Here is an 18347-nt window from a genome sequence, read left to right as displayed (position 1 = left end):
ATTTTTCAAAAGTTCCGTCATGAGGACCAATGCAATAGTTAGATTTCTATGAAATCTACTAAAAATTGACATGTATAAATTTTAATAAATTAAAAATGCAATTTCTTGGAAAAACCCTGATTAGAAAAAGAGATTTGAAAAGATTCGAAATGGCTCAAAGAGATTAAAAAAGATTCAAATTGACAAATATATAGATATACATATTGCATAGGTTGAATCTTTTTAAATCTTTTTTTTTAATAAGAGAAATTTGCTTGTTAAATAAAATTAAAAAATTGTGAAGTGACAGCTAACTTTAATATCATGTAAATTTAACGACATTCAAATTAGCAGTCACTTGAAAACTTTTTAATTTTATTAAACAAAAAAATTTGTTCTGAAAAATTATTTTTAAAAAATTGCATTTTTAATTTCATATCAATTTTTTTATCATAATTTATTTGTTACAAAAATTCTTAAAATTATTAAATGTCTTCTAAATTAATTTTCATGTAAATTTATTGTATAATTTAATACAATATTAAAGTTAGTATTATGACCATTTAAAAATTTTTTTTAATTTCTACATGTCAATTTTTTTTGCCATAATTTATTTGTTACAAAAATTTTTTTGTTTATTCACGATTGTTTTATTCCAAACTGTATGTTTGATATTCCAAGATTACTTATTAAAATCATTAATAATTATTAACTCTAAATATCAAATTATTAAGCTTCTATTTTTATCAATTTAAAAAATCCACCCTACACTCACGGAGAGAGTCAGCTTTTTATAAAAAAAATTTCCAAAAACCACACATCAATTTTTTATAACAACATTATAGGGTAAAGTATCCTTTGAGCCCTTTACCAGCCCTCCTGTTATTTATTAATAAAATGATAGGTCGACATATTCATTTATTTTCACTGATTGGATGAATTTACCATAAAACCAGTTATTTTGTAACTTAAATAACTTATTGCTTTATTGGTGAATTATAGAGGGTTGAACACTGGTATTTTATTTTAAATTTGCTTTTATAGTTTAATATTTTCAATACAGAAGTTTAAAATAATACCCGGCTGTTTAAATGGGAAATTTGTTTAGAGCTACAAAAAATTTGGATGATCTTTAAAACAAATACAATAAAATATAATTATTTTTATAAAAAAATAAGTAGATGTAGAATTAAAGCTTATTTAATGAAATTTTATAATTACACTGAAATTAGCAGACTTTTCTTCATACTTGGAATTTATTTAAAAAATAAATTAATTTAAAAAAATTGCACTCAATCAATTTTTTAAATTTCTACATGCGGAATTTTTTTCTAATTTTTTTATTGCTACAATTTATTTGTGATAAACTTCTTAAAAATGATCAAATTCCTCTCAATTTTAAAATCATGCTTTTAATTGGATTGTACAAAAAAATTCGATGCGTTCAAAAATTATTTAAAAAAAAAAGAAAGATAATTTTTATTTTTATTATTTAAAAGTCATAACTCGAAGAATACAAATTATTTCATTAAAAAAATTAAATTTGAGTACTCAATCCAAGCCTTGCTCTTAAATTTATTGGAATTATAAATAATCAGACTTTTGTTATCATTATTGTCCCGACGAAACAATTATTTATTATTGAAACAGTACTTATGATATTAATATGTTTTAGATGTTGCAGTTAAATGTGTCAGACTAGTAAAATTGTCTTGTAGCGTTCAACGGAAGCTCTCGAATAAAATACTCAGTTGGACTTATATTAGTTGAGTTGAATGTGCTAAGAATTTAAGAGAGATATAAATCATTAATTATCATTCCCCTGTATACCTATACCAGTATTCAGTACCGGTACCCAGCATTTATCTGCAAAATCATTTGATGCTGATTCTGCTCCGGTTGCTCTGCATGCCAGTCCGGCTTATCCACAACAACTACTGCTCACACCTGCGCATGTTAATAAATTCCAGCCGATTGTTATCATTAATACCGAATAACAAGTAAGTTTAATTTATAATTTCATGCACCCAACTTTATTCAAGCTCGTATTAATAATATTTCTTTTTTATTTTTTTGGATGTTTTATATATTATTCTTAAACTATATAATTCTAAACTTTCTGTATGATAAGTTTTAAAAATAATGGGAATTTATTTTTAAGTTTCCAAATATTTAATCATTTTTATCAGTCAAGTTTTTAGAAATTAAAAAATTTTTTATTAGAAAAAAAATGATAATGAAATTTAAAGACATCTGATAATTTAAAAAATTGTTTAAAAATAACTTTTTAAACCTATACTTAAAAATAAAAAATTTTTTTAATTTATCTTCAGGATGGGCCTTAGTAAAAACATTTTTAGAAAAAAATTTTTATGTGACTTATTATAAAGCTTTAGCATTTTTTCAAAAATTTTTTTTTTTCATTAGATTTAAAAATTTATTTGACATTTAATTAGGAAATAAAAATTTTTGAAAATATATTTATCAATTCTTAACTTAAGTATCATTGAATACAGAAAAAAAGGTTTACTTGAGCCAAAAAAATATTTTTCTTCCCAAGTATTTTCTTGAGCGAAAAAAAAATTTTTTTTTGACACAAAAAATTTCACTTATTTCAACAAAATTTATTTAAGTCAAGAAAATCTTGTTGTTTTGAGAAAATTTAGCCTCTTGCTCCAAAAAATTTAGTTCTTGATAAAAGTAAATTTTCTTGTCTTGAGAAAATTTCTCTCTTGCTCCAAAAAATTAAATATAAAGATAGAAGTAAATTTTCATTAATATTTTTATTGCTTAACATGTCAAATGGGAAGATCAAATAATATTTCATCATTTTTTTTCATTCAATATGTATAATTGCACGCTAAAATAATCTAAAATGGGTATCAAATATTCAAGAGAAAAATTTTCTCAAGCTGAGAAAATTTTTTTCTCAGTTAGGTACCGCTGCTTCCCTAAAGTATCTAAAAATCTTGATCAAATATAAAAAAATTATTGTATCAAGTATTTAAGATAATTTGAATTAAGAAAAAATTACCAAGAATAGAATTTAAAGAAAAATTTTTACTTCGGCCAACACAACTTCGATCTTCCTTCAGGTACCCGACAAATTTTCTTGAGCCACACTGATAAAAGGATTTGTTTATAGTTAAAAAGATTTGTTACTATTTAACAAATATTTCTTAGTATTTAAAAAGATTTATTATTAAATAAATTAATATCAGATTTATTAAATACAAACAAATCATTTGGATTAAATACTAAGAAATATTTGTTTAATAATAAAAAGTTGTCTTTAATAAATAATTTGTTAACTATTAACAAATATTATTTAATACAAATAAATCCTTCTATCAGAGCAAGAATTTTTTTCTCCAATCAAGAAATTTTTCTTTTTGTGCAAAAAAATTTTTTTTTGTACAGAACAAATAAGTAAAAATTTCAACTTTTTTTTTTTTTAAAGAAATAATAATATAGGAATATTATTTTCAGACTGATGATCAGACACATTAGGTAATGGCAAACCGTAGCATCAAGTCCCATCGCACCTCGCCGCATTTAATAGTATGTACATACACTCTTTGGCGACGATGGACACTGGACTGTGATAGCAAACCCGCAAAATCCCTGGGCTCGTGTCGCGTCTGTGTTATTACACACACATACATACACATATGTGTGATGTGTAATGTAGATATGTGTTCAAGAGTATGAGTCTATCAGACATACAGATATACAGATATACAAATATATAAGCATGGATAGAACATATAAGCGAGTGGAACTAGTCGTTGTTGTCGGTAGTTATACTCTATCGTCCGGTGATAAAAGTCGATGGGGATAATAATGCGTTGATACTGGTATATGGTGTCGGTGCATACAGAAGAGAGACAGAATGCCTTCTGGCAGTACATATGTGTATGTAGGTAGATGCTCTGATACTGGTGGTGGGTCTGGTTATGCGTTTTATGTTGTATATAGTACAGGGTCTCGCGTGCACCAGTATGAGTAAAATAAAACACGATTTGTGGAGTAGTATAGTCTGGCCCGCGTCCGCTTGTCTGACTGTCAGTGGGTCGTTGAACCCCCCTTGCCTCGCTGTCCACCGCCGTCATTGCGAGGCCGTTGTTGCTTTTAAGTGTAGTAAGTCTCCGTCATTGTGTGTATGTAATTGCACATGGTATTATATCTGGTTTTATTTGCGAAATAAGATGACTCGCTGTTTAGACTCGCTCAAAAAATCTTTAAACAAAGTCTTGGGTTTCTCTTTTTATTTTTATTTCTTTATTTTAAATTAAATAAAAAAAAAATTCCAACTTTTTTTTATCAGTAAATTATTAAAATTTTTTTGTTTACTGACAAAAAATATTTTTATTTTTTAAAATGAATTTTTATTTTAATTTAAATGTCTTCAAACAATTGTTTTAAATTTTTGTACTGAAAAATTTTCAAACTAAATTTTTTATTTTGAGTCAAATATTGAAGATAAAAAAATTTTATTTTTTACAAAAAATATTTCATCAATTTTTTCATATTTTTTAATCCTAGCTCAAAATTTTGCAGCAAAATTCCAAAACAAGTATTTAAAAAATTTATAAAAAAATTTTGAATTTTAAATTCTTAATTTTGAGTAAAATATTAACGATATAAAAAATTATAAGAGACTTTTTTTGTAGAAAATTTTTTTGTTTACTGACAAAAAATATTTTTATTTTCTTAAAAGAATTTTTATTTTAATTTAAATATCTTCAATTGTTTAAAATTTTTGTATTGAAAAATTTTCAAACTTTAAATTTTAAATTCTGAGTCAAATATTGAAGATAAAAAAATTTATAAGAATTTAATTTTCTAAAAAAAATATTTCAATTTTTTCATATTTTTTAATCCTAGCTCAAAATTTTTAAGCAAAATTCCAAAACAAGTATTTAAAAAATTTATAAATAAATTTTGAATTTTAAATTCTTAATTTTGAGTAAAATAACGATATAAAAAATCACGAGACTTTTTTTTTTTTCAGGAAATTGAATTTTCTTACAAAAAGTTTCTTATCACTCAATCATATTTCCAATCCATTTGAGAGTTTATACGTATTTTATCAAAGGATAGTGTTGTAGTTTATTTTTTAAGATAATTTATTAGAAAATAATTTTTTTTCTTCAATTTTTAATCAATAAATTATTTAAAAATTTTAATTATATGTATAAAATTTCTCCTGAATTTTTTAAATTAATTTTTATATTTAATTCTTAAAAAAAAATAAAACTCTAATTCCTGAACTTGAATGCCCCGAAAAAATTAAAAAATTTATCGATTACGTAAAAAAAACACTCGAGTATTTTGATAAGATTAAAGAAACACTAAATGTTTAATTCTAGATTAACTTGTTCAGCCGTGATACAAAAACAAAAAATGTTTTATCAATTTAAAAAAAAAAAAAAAGAACTTTAATAAATTTTTTCTTAAATAAAATTAATATATTAATCAAATTGAATAATTTAATTTTTTTTTTCAGAGCCAGCAGCCGTCCAGAGGAGAGTTAACTTGCTCAATCATATATGATGTCGAATTGACACGGTGTGTATTATATTTGAATTTTTCAAAAGGTTCCAAGCGAGAGACGAAACATAAAGAGAGAAAGAGAGAGTTGGAGTGACTGCAACAGTTTGGTTATATACTGTGGTCTGATGTCTGATGCGAAGGGTGTCTCGGCGGGGGTTAGTCTAGACGGGAGACCCCCGATTCACTTTACTCACTCTCTTACTCTCCTCAACGTTCACCCCTACCGCCTCTGCATAATACCAACTACTACTATACTATACCGTGGAGTTTTAGTGGATAGGAGGCAGACTGCAGACTACAGACTGCAGACTACTGACTACAGAATACAGAGTACAGACTCACTCGGAGAAGTATTGTATGAGCTTGTGTATTAGTCGTGGACCAGAAAGGATTGTTAAACTGCATCTTACTAAATTGCATTTGCGTTTTGTCAAGGTTTAAAAATTCACCACTTTCCACTATCCTCTATTCTCCATCCTGGCGCATTCACTAAACTCCGTATACCTTCAGATCTGGTTTTACTACTGGCGAGCGTTTTACTCGCTCTAAGCTTTAACTACAATCACTATCATTAAATATTTGCTTATAAATTCCCAGACTTAATCCCTCAGCTGTGAATTATTTATTATTAAATATTTAATCATTCATTATATTATGTCGAGTTTACGCGTTCAAAATTTTTAAAACCCACCCAGGAATTATAATTTATTAATTATCTTCAGTGAACTGTAAATTATTTTATAATCTTCGCGAAATAATCAATTTTAATCCTTGAAGTTTAATTTATGACTCAAATATTACAGATATTAAAAAATCATCTTTAAGATTAACATCTTTTTTTTTTAAGAAATTTTACTCTACAAAAAAGCTCTGACTCCATTTTTTTTATATCTTTTGAATAAAAATTTTGAAAAAGCTCCAAAACAAGATTTTCAAAAAAATATAAATTCAATTTTAAAATTTAAAATTCTGAGTCAAAAATTAAAAATACGAAAAAATCAAAAAAGTCCTTTTTTTTAAAAGAAATTTTATTCTCTACAAAAAAGGTCTCAATTTTGCTTATTTCTAACCCTTAGTCCAAATTTTTTAATCTAAATTAAAAAAAAAAATTTAAAAACAAGATTAAAAAAAATATAAATTCAATTTTAAAATTAAAATTTTGAGTCAGACATTAAAGATACAAAAAAATCATAAGAGAACTTTTTTAAGAAATTTTGTTCTCTACAAAAAAAGTTTCAATTTTTTTGTATCTCTTCCCCATAGCCCAGATTTTTTAATTTAAATTAAAAAAAAAACTCCAAAACAAGATTTTTAAAAAAATCTAAAAATATAAATTCAATTTTAAAATTCAAAATTCTGAGTTAAAAATTAAAGATAAGAAATAATCAAAAGATACCTTTTTTTAAAGAAATTTTATTCTCTACAAAAAAGGTCTCAATTTTTTTGTATCTCTAACCCTTAGTCCATATTTTTGAATCTAAATTAAAAAAAACTCCAAAACAAGATTTAAAAAAATATAAATTCAATTTTAAAATTTAAAATTCTAAGTCAAAAATTAAAAATATGAAAAAATCACATTTTTTTTTTTAAGAAATTTAATTTTCTACAAAAAAATTCTGATTTATTTTTTTTTTTGTATCTCTTCCCCATAGCCCAGATTTTTTAATCTAAATTTAAAAAAACTTCAAAACAAGATTTAAAAAAAAATCTAAAAATATGAATTTAATTTTAAAATTCAAAATTCTGAGTTAAAAATTAAAGATAAGAAATAATCAAAAGATACATTTTTTTAAAGAAATTTTATTCTCTACAAAAAATTAGTCTCAATTTGTTGTATCTTTAACCCTTAGCTCATATTTTTTAATTTAAATTTAAAAAAAAACTTCAAAACAAGATTTAAAAAAAAAATATAAATTGAATTTTAAAATTCAAAATTCTGAGTCAAAAATAAAAGATACAAAAAAATCATAAGAGACATTTTTTGTAGAAAGTTAAATTTCCTAAAAAAAATTTCCTTACCACTTTATCGTATTTTCAATCCCTTCTGAATTAAAATGTATTTCATAATACACGTTGTCATCTCAATGCTTGGAACAAATATCAAGACAATAAATAAAAGCCGGGACTTTTTGGCTTAGTATGTAATAATTTAAATAATAATTTTGAGCATAAAACTGTTAACATATAGATAGCCTTGTCAAGGTCATGTGGATGTTTCTCTGGAAGTAACCGTGGAAAAAGACGAGGGATATTAAAGAGAACAGTGAAAAGCGAGAAGAAAGATAAGGATAAGTGGTGGTGAGCTTAGAAGAAGACGGAGCTGGAGATGGCGAAGGTGTTTGACAAAGAGGGGTAAGTCGTTGACAAAGTGATGCTACTTCGGACCTTGCTCTTCTTTATCTCCAACTCCTCGAGCCTCTATACTTACTCTTTCGTCTGTTCTGTAGGTGTATCAGTGTGGAGTTAACACCGATGGAGATCCAGTGAGAGAGTGTGCGCAAAATTCTACCTATATATCCGTACCAAATTCACCATATCAGGAACGACGTCGTCGCGCACGTTGGAGGGGGCGTCTAGACGCAACGTCACGAGTACGTAGCAGCGGCTTCCCCCTTTGGCCACCACACCGCAGATGAGTATGAGCAAAAGAGACCAGATAGAGACAGAGAGCTAGAGGAAGAGGAAGAGATACACGTACAGTTCAACCAAAGGTTTCAATCCTCCTTCCACCCGAGTAGAGATGAGAGCCGAGCTGAGATACTGAGTCAGTTACAGCCGGGCATCACTTCACGATTCAGGATACCAACAGCTCCGCCGCTGGCTAACGGATAAATCTCCGGGTCCAGCTCCAGCTTTACATCCAGATTCACCCGCTCCACGGATTAACTTTACATTCATTATTTAAGCGTTTAATAACGCCCAATTTTTATTCACTCGCTTAGTGTAATCTAGATTACACTAATTATGCAATGGTTTTTGTCATTTAACCACACAAGAGGTCGTCGGGAATTTTTAGTTTATTTAATTATTTGATTTTTAATTTTTAAATTACTTTTTTTAACTAAAAAATTCTTCATAAAATTTTGGTAACTTTTTTTTTTCATGAGTCAGAATATTTGAATCTGAAAGAATGATATATTTTTTGATTTGATATTTTACAAATTTAAGAAAAAAAAAATTTTTTTTAATTAATTAATCAGAACTGTGTAATTAAAAGTTATCACTTAGTCGACATAATTTACACATTATTTAAAAAAAAAAAATATTTTTATGAAAACTGTCCGTTGAGTTATTTTTAAAAATACTTGACAGAAAAAAAAAAATTAGTTACATAAATTACAAAAAATTTGGTAAATATTTACAAGTGGGGTCAACGATTTTAATTTTCATTTTTTTGAAATTTTCAAATTTCTATTTGATTTTAGTGATATATTTTTTTTTTTAATGCATCAAAAAATGAACTATTAAAAAAAAGTTGATTAACACAATTTTAATAAATTTTCAAAAAAATTTATAAATTTTTTAGAAAATTATAATATTCAACTTTTTTTTTTAATTGTTCGTTTTTTTATGTACTTTTCAAAAAAAAATATATCAGAAACATCAAAAAAAAATAAAATAGAAATTTTATCCAAAAACATGAGAGCCAAAATTTTTTCCAACTTTTGAAGGCAAAAAAGATATCGAAATTTTTTTTTTTTCTTTCGCGACATTTTTTATCATAAATTCTCCTTAAAATCATGCAGAATCAAAAAAAAAGTTTGAAAATGTTAATTTTTCACCTAGATATGGCTAAAAATGGGTTTGACCCAACTTGCAAAAAATTACCTTTTTTTTTTTTAATAATTAAATAATTTTTTTCTTGTTCATTTAAATTAAAATAATTTAGAACAAAAAATTTTTTTAAATGTCAATTTTTGAAATAAAAAAAATTAACATCTGAAATAAAATTTAAAGCTTTAAATTCAATTAAAAAATCCATTTTCAATTAATAGAAAATACGATAAAAATTTAATAATTTTTTAGGAAACTAAAAAAATTCAATTATAATTTTATTTGCAATTAATTTTTTAATTATAAAACGTTGAACCTAAAAATTGAACAAATATTTTTGGCGACCTTTGTACTACATTAGAATAGTGTTTTAAATGTCAATTGTAATGAATCAAAGTACGATTTATTAATAGAATTTTATAGTATTGATTTTCAATGATCCTGATTCACCTTTTACTATTTCAGATTCCGTAAATGAAGAAATTGACAACTTGGAACGCTAAAGTTAAATTCAAGAGAACTTATTATTATTATCATTAAAGCTCCAGAGGTTGACTCACGCATAGAGTTATGCGGGCTGACTTCCTTCAGTCTTCTGGTGGTGTTGCGAGAGAAGAAGAGAGCAAACACAAGATTTTATTTAAAAGTACGAATAAAAAATAAAAAGACAGAGGCATTTACTTTTGCGTAAATCCTTGAGTTTGTTTTATTTTTATTTTATTCGAGGCTTGACCTATGACAATTATCCGATTTCTGCCCACCTGAACATACACGAGGTTTCTCTAGTGTGTAACTTTTATTGCGTAATCTTTCGTCTGTTGATATTCAGAGCAGCCTTGAGTGTGAGTAAGTAATGTCTGCCTTTGTTTTATGAATTTATCTGGGACACTCACTTTGATTATCACATTATGACAATAATTATTATCGTTTTTCATTTTTAACAATTTGTTGATTAAGAGTTTTGTTCAGTCTTTCTTTTTTTTTCTTTTTATGTCGATAATAAGCTTTTGTTTAATTGATAATTGATGAATTAATTATATATGATTAATGATTTATTATTATTAAAATATTATTTAAACTGTCAATTATTTTTGATATATTAATTTGATTAATTATTTAATAATCGTTTTTTTAATCAAAGTAATGTAATTTATTCTGAAGAAATTTAAAATTAATATTTAATTTTTCAAAAATTAATGAATGTGATTAAAAAAATTTTTTTTTTTTTAATTTATTGAAAATATTTTTAAAAAATTAAAATTGACTTTTTAAATCACATAATTAAATTTTTAATTATAAAAATTAAATTTTTTCAATATTAATAATAATAATAAATATTATTTAAATTTTTTTAAGAAATTTGAAAATTTTTTAAATTTTATTGTTGCTATTATTATTATTATTATTATTATTATTATTATTATTATTATTATTATTATAAGGCATTTTTACACTCAAAATAATAATAATAATAATAATAATAATAATTATGATGATGATAAAAATTTAGCTTATTTAAAATGTATTTATCGTAAAATAAAAAAAAAGTAATATGTAAAAAAAAAATGTATACAGTTGGACGACTAGACCGCTGTTACCTCCAGCTACAGCTACCCCTGGACTATAACACGAGGGTCAGTCATCAGTCGCGGAGGTGTGGGCTATATGGCCACGGCTAGACGGGGAGAGAGCCGAGACGCAGGGGAGGTGTCTGTTTTATTTGTACGAATGTGTGTATATGTATGAGTGCGGACTACCGACGGTGCGAGGTAGGGGGTGTTGGCTAGACACTGGCTCAGACCGTCCCCGTCCAGATCTGCGGCCCGGGGGATGGGTGGTAGTTGCTAGTTGGTATAGTAGTACCAAGCGCCGGGATAATTTTCTGACGTAATCTATTTGTATCTCTATACTATTCACGCTTTTTTACTCACCATGCTTTTATTTATATCAGTATTAGGTTTTGGCTATTTTTAGCGACACGAGGATGCCCGAAAAATTCCTGATTTACATCACTATTTAATGTCGTATATTTATTCATTTATGTTAAGGTAGTTTGCTAGCCAAAACACTTACACTTGACCTCATATTACTTTCAAAAGATTATTATTATTATTATCTTTAATTTATTCTAAGTAATTTAAATTTTTTTTATAAGAAATTTTTTAAACTTGCAAAAAAATTTTATGCAATTTAAATTTTATTTTATAAAAAAATTTTTAAGCTAACATAAAATTTTTTATCAATACTAAGAAGAAAAATAATTTGATAATTGAAAATTAAATTTTTTAAATTAATTAAAAAAAAATAATTTATATTTTTTTAACTTCACTTGACTTCATATTAGTTTCAAAAGATTATTATTATTATCCTAAATTTATTTTGAGTAAATTAAAGTTAATTTTATTAAGTTAAAAAAATTTTTTAAGGGAAGACTAAAATTTTTAATAAATTTTTTATCATGACTAAGAATAAAAAAAATATAATAATTGAAAATTATATTTTTTAAACTACACTTGACCTCATATTAGTTTCAAAAGATTATTATTATTATCCTAAATTTATTTTGAGTAATTTAAATTTTATTTTATTGAAAATGTTTTTAAGCGAAGATTTAAAAATTTTTAATAAATTTGTTATCAATGTTAAAAAGAAAAAAATTTAATAATTACAAATAAAATTTTTTAGATGAATTAAAAAAAAATAATTTATATTTTTTAAACTTCACTTGACTTCATAATGGTTTCAAAAAATTATTATTATTATTCTAAATTTATTTTGAGTAATTTAAATTTTATTTAATTAAAAAAAATTTTTAAAGAAGACTACAAAATTATTAATAAATTTTTTATCAATACTAAGAAGAAAAATATTTAATAATTAAAAACTAAATTTTTTAAATCAATTAGAAAAAATTAATTTATATTTTTTAAACTTCACTTGACCTCATATTAGTTTTAAAAGATTATTATTATCCTAAATTTATTTTGAGTAATTTAAATTTTATTTTATTAAAAATTTTTTTAAACGAAGATATTAAAATTTTTAATAAATTTTTTATCAATATCAAGAAAATAATAATTACAAATTAAATTTTTTTAAATAAAAAAATAATTAATTTATATTTTTTAAACTTCAGATGTACCAGCGGATATTAAAGTACCTGAAGAAGAAGAAGAAGAAGAAGAAGAAGAAGAAGGGTAATTCGGATTTTGGACGTGACGACGGTCTTATCGAGCAAACAATCACTGAGTGATTCTTGAATGTTCACCGGCTAGACGTCTATACTTGAACTTGTGGTTTTGTTTATTTTAAGATTACTTTATTTAGCTTTTTTTTAGGCACCGAGCTTCTATTAATTTAACACTATTATCGAGGTGATGACACCTTACACTCCTAAAACTTGTAAAATAATTGCGACACACTAATGAAGAAAACTAACGCGGAAGAGAGTAAAAAAAGTGATAAAGTTTATGTTAGCAAACAACTTACGACAGCAGACAGATGTCAGGATCTCGTGAGTTCTGATAATACGAGGTAGTGATACGACATTAATTTTTTATTATTTAATCAGCTAGCTTTACTGCTTTTTTTTTCATTAAATAATAATAATAATAATAATAATAATCATTGTTGTTGTTATGACTGGCGGGATACCGCTACGTCAGTAAGGAACTGATATGCATTGAAAAGAAAGCGGAAAAAAATTGGAAGCGATTTGATCATCTGTCTGGTGAAAATGTCAAGAGGGTACGTATTGAAAAAATCAATACTCAAATAACTATAAAAAAAATAAATATATATAGCTTTGTATACTCATATTTATAGATGTAGTGATTTTTATTCTTTACCGTTCATATTGTGGTTTTATTAATAGCTCGTTGAAGAATATCTCGGTGAATCGAAAGTCCGTGAGCTTAAGGATAAATTACTGCCCGTAAATAAATCATTTGAGCGGAACTTAATACCGCCAGGAGCAGTCAACCCATCGCCAGCTATTCCCCGGACAAGTTCTGCTACAGTTGGCTGGAGATCATCACTACCGGAGCATAATCTGGAAGTTTTCGGGCGTTTGCATATCTCGCCGAAGAACACTATTATTACGTCTTTGCCAGAACATTTTACTCATCAGAAATTCATTATTCTTGGATGAATTTATCTGTTATAATTTATCATTATAATTATTGTTATTATATTATATTACTTCAATTTAATACCAGTAAGTATTTATAAAATTAATTTTATTGCAATTTACATTATGAAAAATTTTTGTTTTAACGTCGGTGGTAGCTTTTCTGTTAATGATATTGGGTTTACTTCAACTGCTACCATTTCTTCATTATTGAACCATTCCAGATGTACTAAATGCTGGTGAAAAAAAAAATTTATTATTATTTTTTAAATTACAATTTTTTTTCTCTCAAAAATAAATTACATAAAAAAAAAATATATTTTTACTAATTATCTATCTTATTAAGAGAATAAGCAAAATTTTGTGACGAGTGTATTTATATGATAAAATGGGTTTTTATGGTTAAATTTGATATCGTTAAGAAATGACCTTGTATCTTGTTAATTATTGACATTTCTAAATATATAAGCTCATCTGGATGTTACACTCATCAAGACCTTTCATTTAAGTACCCACATCAATTTTTCATATATATATATATATGAAAAATTGATGTGGGTACTTAAATGAAAGGTCTTGATGAGTGTAACATTGAGATGAGCTTATATCTTTAAAAATATCAATAATTAAGAAATCACCTTGTATCTTGTAAACTATTGCCATTTTTAAAGATATAAGCTCATCTCGTTGTTATACTCATCAAGACCTTTAATTTGAGTACCCACATCAATTTTTCATATATTTATATATATTGTATATATGTATATATGAAAAATATATCAAAATGCATGTGGGTACTCAAATGAAAGCTCTTAATGAGTGTAAGATTGGGATGAGCTTATATCTTTAAAAATATCAATAATTAAGAAATCACCTTGTATCCATCTATCTATTGCCATTTTTAAAGATATAAGCTCATCTCGTTGTTACACTTATCAAGACCTTTCATTTAAGTACCCATATCATTTTTTCATATATTTATATATATTACATATATGTATATATGAAAAATATATCAAAAATGCATGTGGGTACTTAAATGAAAGCTCTTGATGACTGTAACATCGGGATGAGCTTATATCTTTAAAAACGTTAATAGTAAAAAAAATACAGTGCAATTTAACAAAAGTCATTATTTAATAAAGCAAAATTTTATTTATTCATAGTTCACATAGTGACCGCGAGGGTACTAGTAAATTAACAATGAAAAAAAAATAATTAATTATTAATAAATAAATTTAAAAAAAAATCAAAACATACCTTATACTTTTTAATAACTTGACAAACAGATTGCGTTTGGGAACTGGATCCTGAGCTGGATCTACTATCATCTTCTCCAAATTTTCTTACTTTATTAGCCTTATCCACAATCTGAAAATCTCTATTTTTATGCAATGCATACACAGTAGTATCATCATGAAGAATAATCACACTCTCATTATTAGGATCAAAGGTGACATTTGTAATAGGAAAATGTTTTGCCAACCAAAGTGAAGGTAATTTACTCTGCAAGTTCATTGAGAATTCAGTGAACAGCCTCCTTGGTAAATTATACTCGATTATCTGGTAAAACAAAAATCGACAATTATTATCTCGCTAAACCTGTTTTTAACCGGCAGTTAACTACCATCATAATAATAATGATAATAATAATTACAATAATAATAATAATAATAATAAATATGGTTTAAATTTTTTTCAAGAGATTTGAAAATTTTTACAATATTATTATTATTAATCTGAATTTTTTTATTGGCTGTCCAGTCTATTGCACGAATTTTTTTAACTAATTATTAATCTAATAATTTATAATATCGTTCGCCTGTATTCCCTACAGGCATAAACAATTTTAAAATTATTATTATTATTATTATGGTTATTATTAGGTATTTTATACTGAATATAATAATAATAATAATAATAATAATAATAATAATAATAATAATAATAATAATAATAATAATAATAATATATTTAATATATGAAGATCGGTGTTTTAAATTTATTAAATCAAAGATAGTTAATATTATAAGCCAGACTACCGATAAAATATTATAGTGAAGAAATAATAATGAAAAATTAGTCATTATTCAACAATTTGTATCGGGTAGTCTGGCTTATAATATTAACTACCTTTGATTTAATAAAAAATAATAATAATAATAATAACCTTATGATCAGCGTAGACAACAACCAGATTCAAGGAGCTCTTCTGTACAGCCATAGCAGTTGGAGGGCAGGAGTACCTGGGCAGCGACCACCATTCGGGTGACATCGACCCCAGCTGAGCAACAACATACACAACGATCCCTCCGGACCGATCCGAGCACACCAAATATTTACTATCCGGAGAGAAGCACATCAGCCCGATATTGTCCAGCTTCTGTTCAGCAGTAGAGAAAGATTTCACCAGCACCAAGGAATAATCATCTTCTCTATAAACATGAATCCTATTCCCGTCTTCCTCGCTCTCATCTCCATCACTGCTATTAGTATTAGCAACAAAAAGTTTCCCATTTGGACTGAAGAGCATCCTATGAACCCGCTTCAACATTCTATCCGCAGTAGTCTTGGTAAGCTGAGCTTCATCTCCACTAACTTTAAATTTGAATATCCTCATATGAGTCTCCGTCGAATAAACAATTAATTTCGAGTCTCTAGAAATAGCATACGAAGTAATAGTCTCCTGTTTTTTAGATCTGAGCTCTAAAAGCTTCCTAGGCTCATTTTCTAGCGAGTGAAACATCCCAGAAGTGACTGCGGGGTCTTCAGCGGCGCTTCCAAGCTCCCAGAGCTCCAAAAAGTCGACATAGCGCAGCAAGACTCGTCGCTTTTTCGGACAAACTGTCACGCAAGTCGGTTGTAAGAGTGGTGGATACTTAGCGAGCATTTTAGGCGGGTAGCTGGACTGCGCGAGGTACCCATCGACTCCAGCGGAGTACAACTTGCCGTCAGCTTCCACTAGAGCACGAACATCGTGCAAGTGAAGCCTCCTTTCAATTCCTTTCACCCAACTAGCTACTCCTCGCCCGGGTTTTACAACTTTTACAAAACTGCGGACCACTGGGTCCACTCCGGCGCAGTAAATCACTTTGGAGTCCTGGGTTATCGTCAACGCAAGGATATCCGCGGTGTGGCTGTTGTGAGACTCGATCAAAGTCCCCATCACTGAGTCCCAGATTGATAAAACGCCCCGAGAGTCTCCGGAGACGATCTGGTTGTCGTTGGTGACTCCTAGACACCAAACAATTGTTTCTTTTTTTACTTCCTTGCGAGCTGTTGTCATTTTGTGGATCACGTGGCCTGACAACGCGTCCCAGACTCGCACTGTGTCTGAAGAACCGGTGAAGATCTTGTCGCCGGTAATGTCCCATTTTATGCAAAGAATTCGGCCCTTTTGCTTGTCTAAGAGACCTTCGTAGCGGAGAAAGTCTTCTAGAACTGTGAAAATGTTTATGTAGCCGTCCTCGGTCCCGACTGCTACTCGTGTTTTGCTGGGGTTGATGTCTAGGCACCAGGCTGCGCCGCCGGTGACTGCTAGTTCCTTTTTTTTACTCAGGGTTGATAAATTGTACTCGGTTACGAATCCACGCAAGCCGGTTGATAACAGCCGGTTCTGGTTGATGAACACCATTGACTCGATTGACTCTTCTAGGTGGTCTACGATTGTTGATTCTAAAAATGGAGCGTAAGACACGTTCCATAGTTCTATTGTGTTGTCGTTTCTGTAAAATTATGAGATTAAAGTTAGCAGTCTAGTTTATTATAATAAATTTTATTTCATTTATTATTATTTTTTATTTTATTTAATTAAAATTAATTCAGCAGATATTTTATAATTTTAAGAATTTTTTTTAACAATTAAATTATGTCAAAGAAAATAAAAAAAAAAATTGACATTTAGAAAATTAAATAATAAAAATCTAATTTTTTACAAATAATTTTTCGGAGCAAATTTATTATTTATTAAATAAAATTAAAAAATTATCAAGTGACTGCTAACTTTAATGTTATTTTTATTTATCACAAAAATTATTTTTAAGAAATTACATTTTTTTTATTTTAAAATTTCTACGTCAATTTTTTTTGCCATGATTTATTTGCTATAAAATTTTGAAAATTATTCAATTTATGCTAAATTAATAATGTAAAATTTTGGAATATTTTAATTATTTATTATACTTGACAATTTTTTAGGGAATATTAATTAATTGTAAATTTTTATTAAAATTTGGAAGGTTTTTTTAAATTAAATTTTAATATAAATAATTACTAACCTAGCAACTGCTAATTTTTCGTTGACATTGTCGTAGCACATACACACAATTGATCTTGGTTCGAGACTGTAGAAACGAACGTTATGGATTTTATAGGAAGCCATTACAAATTTTTTTGTTTAATATCATTAAAAAATACGATTTTAATTTTTATTTACTAATGACTACTTGTTGTAAACATTACGAACACGTGTGAGTTATTATAAGTCAGTGAGGTTAAAATTACTCATGCGCGTAGTGATTTTTAGTTTTTAAAATCCACTGAAGATGGCGCCAGTAGTTAGTAAACATTTCCCGCTTAATTTAATTATCGAGCGATGATGAGAAAAGAATAAATAATTCAATATGGCAGCTTGATGTTAATTCTCACTTTTAATTTTTAAGTTTTTAAGTTGTTGATTCAGAAAATTTCTTAATTTTACTTGAAAATACTTTTTTTTTTATTTTATTGAACAGTTTAAGCTTATCCTAAAAATTAAAAATTAACTTTGGATTTTAATAAGAAGAAATAATTTAAAATACAAATTAAAGACACGTGACAAGAATATTAAACAAAAAAACTGTTAGAAATTATATTAAAATTAATTTATTAGATTTTTGATAAAAAGTTTTTGCAAGAAAAAAATTGACAT

The 18347-nt window shown here is 26.6% G+C and overlaps 2 protein-coding genes and 1 long non-coding RNA gene across 11 annotated transcripts; 2 read left to right on the top strand and 1 right to left on the bottom strand.

Annotated features, from left to right (window-relative positions):
- The first annotated feature begins 1659 nt into the window (after positions 1–1659).
- Positions 1660–8567, top strand: LOC123263482. 2 transcript variants are annotated; one of them, XR_006509171.1, is made up of 5 exons: positions 1660–1979; positions 3469–4119; positions 5489–5550; positions 7724–7887; positions 7983–8567. It is a non-coding gene; the product is annotated as an uncharacterized LOC123263482 (long non-coding RNA). The 2 variants fall into 2 exon arrangements; XR_006509172.1 differs by lacking the exon at positions 3469–4119 and having other exon boundaries at positions 7983–8561.
- A 1055-nt stretch (positions 8568–9622) lies between these two features.
- Positions 9623–13664, top strand: LOC123263476. Of its 8 annotated transcripts, none has more exons than XM_044726263.1 (5): positions 9623–9705; positions 9775–10155; positions 12446–12843; positions 12975–13056; positions 13184–13664. In XM_044726263.1, the coding sequence occupies exons 3-5, from the start codon at positions 12734–12736 to the stop codon at positions 13457–13459; spliced, it is 468 nt and encodes a 155-aa protein (XP_044582198.1). In that variant the 5' UTR covers positions 9623–9705; positions 9775–10155; positions 12446–12733; the 3' UTR covers positions 13460–13664. The 8 variants fall into 8 exon arrangements, with proteins under 8 accessions (XP_044582198.1, XP_044582205.1, XP_044582204.1 ...); XM_044726270.1 differs by having other exon boundaries at positions 9629–9955; positions 10036–10151; positions 12446–12506; positions 12648–13056; positions 13184–13250; XM_044726269.1 differs by having other exon boundaries at positions 9629–9955; positions 10036–10155; positions 12446–12506; positions 12648–13056; positions 13184–13250.
- On the bottom strand, positions 13447–17997 carry LOC123263449 (U3 small nucleolar RNA-associated protein 4 homolog). Its single transcript, XM_044726224.1, has 5 exons — positions 17716–17997; positions 15609–17163; positions 14699–15001; positions 13562–13674; positions 13447–13465 (listed from the first exon to the last, which is right to left on the bottom strand). Exons 1-5 carry the CDS (start codon positions 17817–17819, stop codon positions 13462–13464), a joined length of 2079 nt encoding a protein of 692 aa, XP_044582159.1. The 5' UTR covers positions 17820–17997; the 3' UTR covers positions 13447–13461.
- Positions 17998–18347: the final 350 nt, after the last annotated feature.

The sequence above is a fragment of the Cotesia glomerata genome, linkage group LG4 (genome assembly GCF_020080835.1).
Source record: "Cotesia glomerata isolate CgM1 linkage group LG4, MPM_Cglom_v2.3, whole genome shotgun sequence".
Taxonomy (NCBI): Eukaryota; Metazoa; Arthropoda; class Insecta; order Hymenoptera; family Braconidae; genus Cotesia; species Cotesia glomerata.
Note: the sequence above shows the minus strand (reverse complement) of the source record. Positions and strands in the feature narration are given on the sequence as shown.